Consider the following 11,184-nt stretch of genomic DNA (forward strand, 5'->3'; position numbering starts at 1 on the left):
AGCTGGAGTGCAGTGGCACGATCTCGGCTCACTGCAACCTCCACCTCCCGGGCTCAAGTGATTCTTGTGCCTCAGCCTCAGATTAACTTTTCTATTTTGTGTAGAGACAAGGTCTTGCTATATTGCCCAGGTTGGTCTCCAACTGGACTCAGACTATCCTCCTGCCTCAGCTTCCTAAAGTGCTAGGATTATAGGGATGAGTCACTGCGCCCAGCGAGGCCAAGTCTCTATCAGCATTCTCTATCAGCATTTTCTTTCTTTTCTTTTTTTTTTTTGAGATACAGCGGGGATTTGTACTCACATCGGGTGGGTTGTCCAAGCTGCTACCCTGACCGCTAGGGAGCTTTAGAGGGCAGGGCTGCAGGTGATCAGGAAGAGGACAGGAGCAGGTGGGCCAGGAAAGCCTCTCAGGAGTGAAGGAGGGGGAATTCCAGTCAGCAAGGTGGAGTCTGCCAGGTAGAAACGACGGAAGGGAAATGGGACGGGATGGAACGGGGAAGCCACAGGGCAGGGCGTCGGAGGGTTGAATGGTGGCCGCTGCAGCCTTGAACGCCGAGGTGAGGACATGTACCTGTGCCCTGCGGTCAGAACCGTACACGTCTGACCCAATTCCACAGGGGGAACTCCAGGATCCCGCCGTGTTGCCCACACATTTCGCTCTCCAGCCCGTCCCTCGCAGGCCCCTCCCACGTCTCCGTTCACCGCGTAACAGCCAATAGCAGAAGCGAAAGCGCATCCGGGTGCCGAAACAGCCAATCGTGGCTGAGCGACGAGTGAGACCGAGAACCAATCAGAGCGCCGCCGCCATGGCCCAAAAAAAAAAAAAAAACCAAAAAAAACCAAAAAAAACTTCCAATGGTGACTGCGGGGGGAACAGGGCAGCTGCCAATGGGCGTGCGCGTTTCAGGCGGCCAATGGGAGGAGGCGTCTCGGTGGGCAACAAGTAGAGGTTGCCCGCGGGGGCGGGGCGGAGTCCGGGTTCGTGCCTGGGTGCCACCGGAAGTGTTAGTGCCGACGCGAGCGCGGAAGGGGCGCGGCCTGAGGTCCGCAGGAAGGAGACGAGGAGACTGGCAGCGCTTGACAGACTGAACTTGGATGGGAGCAACTGGTGCCTCGGGACTGCTCCAATGCCCGGTGGGTGCACATCCCAGTTCCTGCCCCTGCTGGCCGGGTTTAGAGGTTTTGGCGGGAGGATGTGAGGGATGCAGCCTTCCCAGTTGCAAACCTCACCCCGACCCCGTTTTCAAAGCTGGGTCCGGGTCTAGTGGAGATGAGCAAGGAGGAAGTAGGCTCCCGAAAAGCCCCATCCCCAGGATCTCACCTGAAACATGACTAGGTATTAATGGCAAAAGTTAGTTAGGCGCTTACCGTATACCAGACACTTTCTCTGCCTCCTCGCGTTGAATCCTCCCGGCAACCCTTTGAGGTAGAGACTGTTACACGCCCATTTTCCAGAGGAGGGTGCAGTCAGCAACATGGGTAGAACTGACAGGCCCTCCACTTCTACACTGGCGCCCTCAGGAGGCTCAGGCGCTGGACTGCGGGGATGGAGCTGGACATAAATTCTCCTAGGCTTGAGGGAGTCAACAGGAACTGGGGTCACTCATGGGGGTACATGTGGGGGACGAGAATTGTGGCCTGAAAGAGAAAGGCCATCACCACGATGAAACGAGTGACGATGTTATTGTTGTTTTAGTCACATTTGTTATTTTTGTGTGTGCCTGTACCAAGGTCTGCGCTGAATGTGGAGTATGTGGAACCACATTGAAACATCACAACCGTCTTTTGATGGCAGAACCCTGAGGACCTCCCTTTTCCAGATGGGGAAACTGAGGCCCAGAATCGCTAAGTGGTTTGCTTGAGTTGACACAGGGAGCTCCAGGACTCGCCCTCAGGTCTGTTTGACCACAGCTGCCTGTCTGGTTGTTTTGGGGAAGTGTGTTAAGAGTAGATTTTTATGGCCGGGCGCTGTGGCTCTCGCCTGTAATCTCAGCACTTTGGGAGGCCGAGGCAGGTGGATCACGAGGTCAAGAGATCGAGACCATCCTGGTCAACATGGTGAAACCCCGTCTCTACTAAAAATACAAAACGTTAGCTGGGCATGGTGGCATGTGCCTGTAATCCCAGCTACTCAGGAGGTTGAGGCAGGAGAATTGCCTGAACCCAGGAGGCAGAGGTTGCGGTGAGCCGAGATCGTGCCATTGCCCTCCAGCCTGGGTAACAAGAGTGAAACTCCGTCTCAGAAAAAAAAAGAGTAGATTTTTATTTTACTTTTTATTCATTTTTATTATTTATTTATGTATTTATATTTTTAGAGATAGGGTCTTACTTTGTCACCCAGGCTGGAATGTAGTGGTGTGATCACTATTCACTGCAGCCTCCAACTCCTAGTCTCAGGAGACCCTACCACCTTGGCCCCCTGAGTAGCTTGAATACAAGTGTGTGCCACCACACCTGGCTAAGTTTTAAAAATTTCTTGTAGAGGCTGGGCATCGTGGTTCACGCTTGGAATCCCAGGACTTTGGGAGGCCAAGGTGGGCGGATCACTTGAGGTCAGAGATTGAAGACCAGCCTGGCCAACATGGCAAAACCCCATCTCTATTAAAAATGCAAAAATTAGCTGGGCATGGTGGTGAATGCCTGTAATCCCAGCTACTTGGGAGGCTGAGGCAGGAGAGTTGCTTGGACCTGGGAGGTGGAAGTTTCGAGCCGAGATTGCCCCATTGCACTCCAGCCTGGGCAACAAGAGCAAAACTCCGTCTCAAAAAAACAAACAAAACTTCTTGTAGAAACAGGGTCTTGCTATATGGCCTAGGCTGGTCTCCAGCCCCTGGGCTCAAATGATCCTTCTGACTCAACTTCCCAAAGTCCTGGGATTACAGGCGGGAGCCACTGAACCTGGCTAGAGCAGATTTTTATATCAGTGTCAATTTGTGGAAAGAGGGGAGGGGTCAGTGTTATTGTTGATGAGAGATCTACTAGGTGGGGATGCATACCCCAATCCCGTCCAACAAATGGGGAAACCGAGGCTCAGAGAGGGAATCGGGTCCTTAATGTCACACCAAGATGGGAGCCCAGGATCTTCCCCTCAGGCCTCAGCTGGGGTGGGTGGAAGGTTGAGGTGCTAATGGTGAGGGGCCTCTGGGCTGAGAGTTGAGAGCTGATAGATGTCCCCTTTCTAGCCAAGCCACCTGCCGGGAACATGCCTCTGCACCATCGGGGAACGGCCAGGGGCAGCAAGCCTGTTGGGGATGGAGCCCAGCCCATGGCTACCATGGGAGGCCTGAAGGTGCTTCTGCACTGGGCTGGTCGAGGCGGCGGGGAGCCCTGGGTCACCTTCAGCGAGTCATCGCTGACAGCTGAGGAAGTCTGCATTCACATCGCACATAAACTCGGTGAGTCTGGGGCACTGGCACCATGAGGACGCATGGGCGTCCAGGCAGCAGCTGGGCCCTATCCATCCATCCATCTATCCATCCGTCCATCTATCCAACCATCCATCCACCCCCTCACCCATCCACCCACCCACCCATCTATCCCCCCATCCATCCATCCATCCATCCACCCATGTAACCATCCACCCACCCACCCATCCGTCCATCCACGCACCCACATACCCAGCCACCCACCCATCTATCCATCCACCCATCCATCCATCCCCCCACCTACCCACCCATCCACCCATCCATCCATCCCCCCACCCACCCACCCATCCACATACCCAGCCACCCAGCCACCCATCCATCCATCCATCCATCCACCTCCATACCCACCTACTCCTCCACCCACCCCACCCATCCATCCATCCACCCACATACCCACCCACTCCTCCACCAAGTACCCATCCATCCACCCATGTACCCACCCACTCCTCCACCAAGCACCCATCCATCCATCCACCCACATACTCACCCACTCCATCCAAGCACCCATCCATCCATCCACCCACGTACCCACCCACTCCTCCACCCAAGCACCCATCCATCCATCCACCCACATACCCACCCACTCCTCCACCCAAGCACCCATCCATCCATCCACCCACATACTCACCCACTCCATCCAAGCACCCATCCATCCATCCACTCACGTACTCACCCACTTCTCCACCCAAGCACCCATCCATCCATCCACCCACATACCCACCCACTCCTCCACCCAAGCACCCATCCATCCATCCACCCACATACTCACCCCCTCCATCCAAGCACCCATCCATCCATCCACTCACGTACTCACCCACTTCTCCACCCAAGCACCCATCCATCCATCCACCCACGTACCCACCCACTCCTCCACCCAAGCACCTATCTATCCATCCACCCATGTACCCATCCATCCATCCACCCACCCACCCATTCACACATCTACCCATTCATTCATACATCCACCCACCCCACAACCATCCATCCATCTACCCACTCACCCATCCACCCACCCATCCATCCATCTATCCATTCATCTACCTATGCGCCCATCAACCCATTTACCCGTGCACCCACCCACTCCTCCACCCACGCACCCATTTATCCATCCACCCATCCACTCATTCATCCATCCATCCATGCACCCATTCATACAGCGAACGTTTTGTGAGCATCTACTGTGTGGCAGCTGCAAATCACTGCCTTTGTAGAGCTGAAATTTTAGGAAGATAGCAAGAAATATAATAAATCAGAAAACTTGTCCAGGTGCAGTAGCTGACACCTGTAATCCCAGCACTTGAGGAGGCCCAGGCAGGAGGATTGCTTGAGACCAGTAGTTGGAGACCAGCCTGGGCAACATAGGGAGACCCTATCTCAACAAAATAATTTTAGAAATTAGCCAGGCGTGGTGGTGCATGTCTGTAGTCCCAGCTACTTGAGAGGCTGAGGCAAGAGGATCGCTTGAGGCCTGGAGTTCAAGCCTGCAATGAGCTATGGTTGCATCACTGCATCCCAGCCTTGGGGACAGAGTGAGACCCTGTGTCATTAAAAAAAAGTCTGTAGTCTGCCGTCGATGTATTTGGAAGTGCAATTTCCTCTGCTGGAGAAGACCTTTCCTCCCTCCCTCCCTCCCTCCCTACCTCCCTCCCTTCCTCCCTTCCTTCCTTCCTTCTTTCCTCCCTTCCTTCCTTCCTCTCTCCCTCCCTCCCTCCTTCCTTTCTTCCCTTTTCCTTTCCCTTTCCCTTCTCTTCCCCTTTCTTTCTTTTCTTCTTTTCTTTTCTTTCTTTCTTGACGGAGTCTTGCTCTGTCATCCAGGCTGGAGTGCAGTAGTGTAATCTCAGCTCTCTGCAATGTCCATGTCCAAGGTTCCAGCGATTCTCCTGCCTTGGCCACCTGAGTAGCTGGGATTACAGGCGCACACCACCATGCCAGGTAGTTTTGTTTTGTTTTTTTTGAGATGGAGTCTTGCTCTGTCTCCAGGCTAGAGGCTGGAGTGCATTGGCGTGATCTCAGCTTACTGCAACCTTCGCCTCCCGGGTTCAAGTGATTCTCCTGCCTCAGCCTCCTGAGTAGCTGGGACTATAGGCAGGCACCACCATGCCCAGCTAATTTTTGTATTTTTAGTAGAGATGGGGTTTCACCATGTTGGCCAGAATGGTCTTGATCTCTTGACTTCATGATCCTCCTGCCTCAGGCTCTCAAAGTGCTGGTATTACAGGCATGAGCCACTGTGCCCAGCCCTTAGTTTTTGTATTTTTAGTAGAGATGGAGTTTTGCCATGTTGGCCAGACGGGTCTTGAACTCCTGAACTCAACTGATCCACCTGCCTCAGCCTCCCAAAGTGCTGGGATTACAGGCATGAGCCACCATGCCCAGCCAAGGGAAGGCATTTCTAAGGTGACTTTGGTGACACATACCTTCCTCCAGAAACTCCTTTTACCTCCCCCATTCCCAGCTTTCCATGACTGGATGGGGGCACTGCAGTAAATTTCTATACCACCTCCTACTTCCCCATCCATAGCTGAGTCTTTTTTTCATTTTCTTTTTTCTTTTGCAGATACAAAGTCTCTCTCTGTTGCCCAGGCTGAAGTGCAGTGGTGCTGTCATGGTGCACTGCAGCCTCTACCTGCTAGGCTCAAGTGATTCTCCTGCCTCAGCCTCCCGAATAGCTGAGACTACAAGCACAGGTCACCACACCTGGCTAATTTTTATATTTTCTGTGATTCGATGTTTCTTTAGGGCCGGAGTTCAGGGAGATGCCAGGTAATTCCAGCAGTTTGTAGTGTTATGTTGGTCCAGCTAAGAAAAGTTTTGATGCAGAAATAAACCCCCCAAATCTTAAGACAATCAAGGTTTACCTAAAATCGGCCAAGCACGGTGGCTCATGCCTGTAATTCCAGCACTTTGGGAGGCTAAGGCGGGCAGATCACCTGAGGTCAGGCGTTTATGACCCGCCTGGCCAACATGGCAAAACCTCATCTCTTCTAAAAATACGAAAATCAGCCAGTGGTGGCAAGCACCTGTAATTCCAGCTGCTTGGGAGGCTGAGACAGGAGAATCACTTGAACCCAGAAGGTAGTGAGCCAAGATCAAGCCACTGCACTCCAGTCTGGGCAACAGAGCAAGACTCGATCTCAAAAAAAAAAAAAAGGTGGCCGGGTGCCGTGACTCACACCTGTAATCCCAGCACTTTGGGAGGCCAAGGCAGGCAGATCACGAGGTCAGGAGTTTGAGACCAGCCTGACCAACATGGTGAAATTCTGTCTCTACTAAAAATACAAAAAAGTAGCTGGGCATGGTGGCACACACTTAGTAATCCCAGCTACTCAGGAAGCTGAGGCAAGAGAATCGCTTGAACCCAGGAGGCACAGGTTGCAGTGAGCCAATATCGCACCACTGCACTCTAGCCTGGGCGACAGAACGAGACTGCATCAAGAAAAAATAAAGGTTTACCTAAAATTAAGTGCAGGTTGGATGGTTCACCTCTATCTTATAGTTTCACCACCTGTCACAAGAAGCCTTCAGCATACCTCAGGTGGTGAAGGTGGCAAGAGGATTTATTTCCAGGCTTGGAAATGTGCCCATCCCTTTGACCAGAAACCAGTGCAATGGCCCCACCCTAGCTGCAAGGGAGGCTGGGAAATGTAGTCCTCCTGTGAGCCACAGCATGGTCAGCATATGCACTGTCCTCTCCCCAGGGGCAACATGAGACTGAAGTTGTAGGCGGGGGAGGGGGCCTCAGAGGGAGTGTGAAGGCAGACATTGGGTCTGGGGGATCTTCGGGCTGACGGTAGCACATGACATGACTCCTGACCTTGTTTCTTCCCTGTTCCAGGTATCACTCCTCCCTGTTTCAATCTCTTTGCCCTCTTTGATGCCCAGGCCCAAGTCTGGTTGCCCCCAAACCACATCCTAGAGATCCCCAGAGACGCAGGTCTGATGCTGTATTTCCGCATGAGGTGGGTGGAGACCCCTTTGCAAAGCTCATCCCCTCCTGTGGTGGAGCTGGTCTGACTCTGTGCTAAGCCCCAGCTGTGTCCCTCCCTTTCTGCAGGTTTTATTTCCGGAATTGGCATGGCATGAATCCTCAGGAGCCAGCTGTGTACCGCTGTGGGCCCCCAGGAGCTGAGGCATCCTCAGATCAGACAGCACAGGGGATGCAACTCCTGGACCCAGCCTCATTTGAATACCTCTTTGAGCAGGTATGAGCAGGGCTTGGGGAAGGACCATTTGTGGGAGACTTAGGGGCAGTTGAGGAGCCCCCACTTCTTTCCCTGGTTCAGTATAGTTAATAGGTTTCAACTCATGCCATCTGGGGATTTTTTTTTTTTTTTTTTTGAAATGGAGTTTTTTTTTATGTTTTATTTTTACTTATGTTTATTTTTGAAATGGAGTTTTGCTCTGTCCCTCAGGCTGGAGTGCAGCGGTGTGATTTCAGTTCACTGCAACCTTCAACTCCCAGGTTGAAGTGATTCGCCCACCTCAGCCTCCTCACCTGAGTTGCTGGGATTACAGGTGCCTGCCACCACACCCGGCTAATTTTTGTATTTTTAGTAGAGACAGCGTTTCACCGTTTTGGCCACGCTGGTCTCTAACTCCTGACCTCAGGTGATCCACCTGCCTCGGTCTCCCAAAGTGCTGGGATTACAGGCATGAGCCACCATCCCTGGCTCAGGTTGAAGGGGAAAAAGTGCTGTGATTGATTAGTGATGTCTGCCAGAGGCACAAGATTGAGAAGAGGAGGGTTGTATGCTGTGTATTTGGCCTTTCTAGGAAATGCTAGTCTCTCCTCAAGGTAATGAGATGCAGGAAATTAGGGTTCCCTGGCTAGAGCAAGCTTGTCCATCTCATTGCCTGCATGGTGCATGCTGCCCAGGATGGCTTTGAATGTGGCCCAATACAAATTCCTAAACTATCTTAAAATATTATGAGATTTTGCTGAAAAAATTTTTTTTGAGACTGAGTTTTGGTCTTGTTGCCCAGGCTGGAGTGCAGTGTCACGATCTCAGCTCACTGCAACCTCTGCCTCTTGGGTTCAAGTGATTCTCCTGCCTCAGCCTCCTGAGTAGCTGGGATTAAAGGCATGTGCCACCATGCCCGGCTAATTTTGTATTTTTAGTAGAGGCGGGGTTTCTCCATGTTGGTCAGGCTGGTCTCAAACTCCTGACCTCAGGTGATACACCTGCCGCAGCCTCCCAAAGTTCTGGGATTACACATGTGAGCCAACATGCCTGGCCTGCGATTTTTTTTTTTTTTTTTTTAAAGCTCATCAGCTGTCATTAGTGTTGGTGTATTTTATGTGTGGCCCAAGAGAATTCTTTCAGTATGGTCCAGGGATGCCCAAAGATCGGATACTTCTGGGCTAGAGCGTGAACGAATTCTCAAACCTCCCTTTCTGCTCAATTTCCCATTCCCAGGGCAAGTATGAGTTTGTGAATGACGTGGCATCACTGTGGGAGCTGTCGAGTGAGGAGGAGATCCACCACTTTAAGAATGAGAGCCTGGGCATGGCCTTTCTGCACCTCTGTCACCTCGCTCTCCACCACGGCGTCCCCCTGGAGGAGGTGGCCAAGAAGACCAGGTGTCTGGGAATGGGGTGGGGATGCTGTGTAGGCAGGAGGAAGTGCCCCAAGCATCTGGGATCCAGGGTAAACTTCACATATTGTCATGCCTCTACTTTTTTTTTTTGAGCCAGAATCTCGCTCTGTCTCCCAGGCTGGAGTGCAGTGGTGCGATCTCAGCTCACTGCAACCTCGACCTCCTAGGTTGAAGAGATTCTCCTGTCTCAGCCTCCCGAGTAGCTGGGATTACAGGCCGCTGCCACCTTGCCTGGCTAATTTTTGTATTAGTAGAGATGGGGTTTCACCATGTTGACCAGGCTGGTCTCACACTCCTGACCTTGTGATCCTCCCGCCTCAGCCTCCCACAGTGCTAGGATTACAGGCGTGAGCCACCGTGCCTGTCCGAAAAACATATTTTTCCCATCATTCTGAAGGGTTAAGACTGTGTCAGTGAAATCCAGGGTATGGGGAAGCCCGGAGGTGGTGGCCTGCCTAGCCTGTACATCAGAGTGTTTCCCGGGGAGGTGATTTCCTTTAGAAAAACTCCACTTGACTTTGCAACACCTTCTCAGCAGACGGAACAGTGTCATACAAAGACCCTGGGGCAGAAGGCAGCAGAGGCCTCTTTCCAGGGGAAGTGAATGTGGAATTTATTTTATTTTTTATTTTTATGTATGTATGTTTATGTGTATCTATTTTTCTGAGACAGAGTCTTGCTCTGTCACCAGGCTGGAATACAGTGGCGCAACACTGGCTCACTGCAACCTCCGCCTCCTGGGTTCAAGTGATTCTCCTGCCTCAGCCTCCTGAGTAGCTGGGAATACAGGCGCACGCCACCATGCCCAGCTAATTTTTGTATTTTTAGTTGAGTAAGGGTTTCACCATGTTGGCCAGGATGGTCTCGATCTCTTGACCTAGTGATCTGCCTGCCTTGGCCTCCCAAAGTGCTGGGATTACGGGCATGAGCCACCGCACCCGTCCCTCTGTATTTATTTATTGACTTATTTTTTCCGAAATGGAGTTTCGTGCCTGCTTCCCAGGCTGGAGTGCAATGGTGCAATCTTGGCTTACACAGCCTTTGCCTCCCAGGTTCAGGCGATTTTCCTGCCTCAGTCTCCTGAGTAGCTGGATTACAGGCATATGCCACCACACCCAGCTATTTTTGTATTTTTAGTAGAGATGGGATTTCTCCATGTTGGTCTCAAACTCCCAACCTCAGGTGATCCACCCGCCTCAGTGGTGCTGGGATTACAGGCATGAGCCACCTCACCCAGCCGTATTTATTTGTTTATTTGTTGAGATGGAGTTTCTGTTCTCGTTGCCCAGGCTGGAGTGCATTGGTGCAATCTCTACTCACTGCAACCTCCACCTCCCGGGTTCAAGAGAGTCTCCTGCCTTAGCCTCCCAAGTGGCTGGGATTATAGGCTCCCGACTAAGTTTCGTGTTTTTAGTAGAGACAGGTTTCACCATGTTGACCAGGCTAGTCTTGAACTCCTGACCTCAAACAATCCACCTGCCTGGGCCTCCCAAGTGCTGGGATTACAGGCGTGAGCCACCGTTCCAGGCCCTGAATGTGGAATTTGATTGCCTGAGTGCAGGAGTCGGCCAGGCATGTGTAGGGATCTTATTCCTGGGCTTTTCCAAGGCAAGCCTTGGAAAGTCTGGATGTGGGAGCAAGGAGCAATTGGAACCCCAAGCTTTAGAGTCCCTCTGGGCAAGGGGTGACAGAGAGACTTGGAAGTAGAAATTGAGTTGGGGAAAGCTGGGATCTAGGTACACTATCCTGGCCGTCAGCTGCAGGCAGGTCATGGGGTGAAGGAGATGGACTGGGGAGGGCAGAGGGGCAGGACTTTGTGAGAAGCACAGACCTATGCCTCTTGGTGTTTTTTTGTTTGTTTTGAGATGAGGTCTCATTCTGTTGCCCAGGCTGGCATGCAGTGCTACAGTCTCAACTCACTGCAACCTCCACCTCTCAGGTTCAAGTGATCCTCTGGCCTCAGCCTCCTGAGTAGCTGAGACTACAGGCACGTACTATGCCCAGCTAATTTGTAAATTTTTTTGGAGAAAGGGTCTTGCTATGTTGCCCAGGCTAGTCTTGAACTCCTGGCCTCAAGCGATCCTCCCTCCTTAGCCTCCCAAAGTGCTGGGATTACAGATGTAAGCCACCACATCCGGTCTCTTTTCCTCTTTTTTTTTTT

The 11,184-nt window shown here is 52.1% G+C and overlaps 1 protein-coding gene across 1 annotated transcript in view; it reads left to right on the top strand.

Moving 5' to 3' along the window:
- Positions 1-923: 923 nt before the first annotated feature.
- TYK2 (tyrosine kinase 2) overlaps positions 924-11,184 on the top strand; it is a 27,374-nt gene continuing 17,113 nt past the window's right edge. Inside the window, exons 1-6 of the mRNA XM_037728384.1 lie at positions 924-1,134; positions 1,732-1,895; positions 3,183-3,395; positions 7,261-7,384; positions 7,480-7,627; positions 8,843-9,006. Of these exons, the coding sequence (XP_037584312.1) occupies positions 3,203-3,395; positions 7,261-7,384; positions 7,480-7,627; positions 8,843-9,006 (629 nt within the window). The 5' untranslated portion in view covers positions 924-1,134; positions 1,732-1,895; positions 3,183-3,202. The remainder of the gene's footprint in view (positions 1,135-1,731; positions 1,896-3,182; positions 3,396-7,260; positions 7,385-7,479; positions 7,628-8,842; positions 9,007-11,184) is intronic.

The sequence above is a fragment of the Cebus imitator genome, unplaced genomic scaffold (assembly GCF_001604975.1).
Source record: "Cebus imitator isolate Cc_AM_T3 unplaced genomic scaffold, Cebus_imitator-1.0 Scaffold263, whole genome shotgun sequence".
Taxonomy (NCBI): Eukaryota; Metazoa; Chordata; class Mammalia; order Primates; family Cebidae; genus Cebus; species Cebus imitator.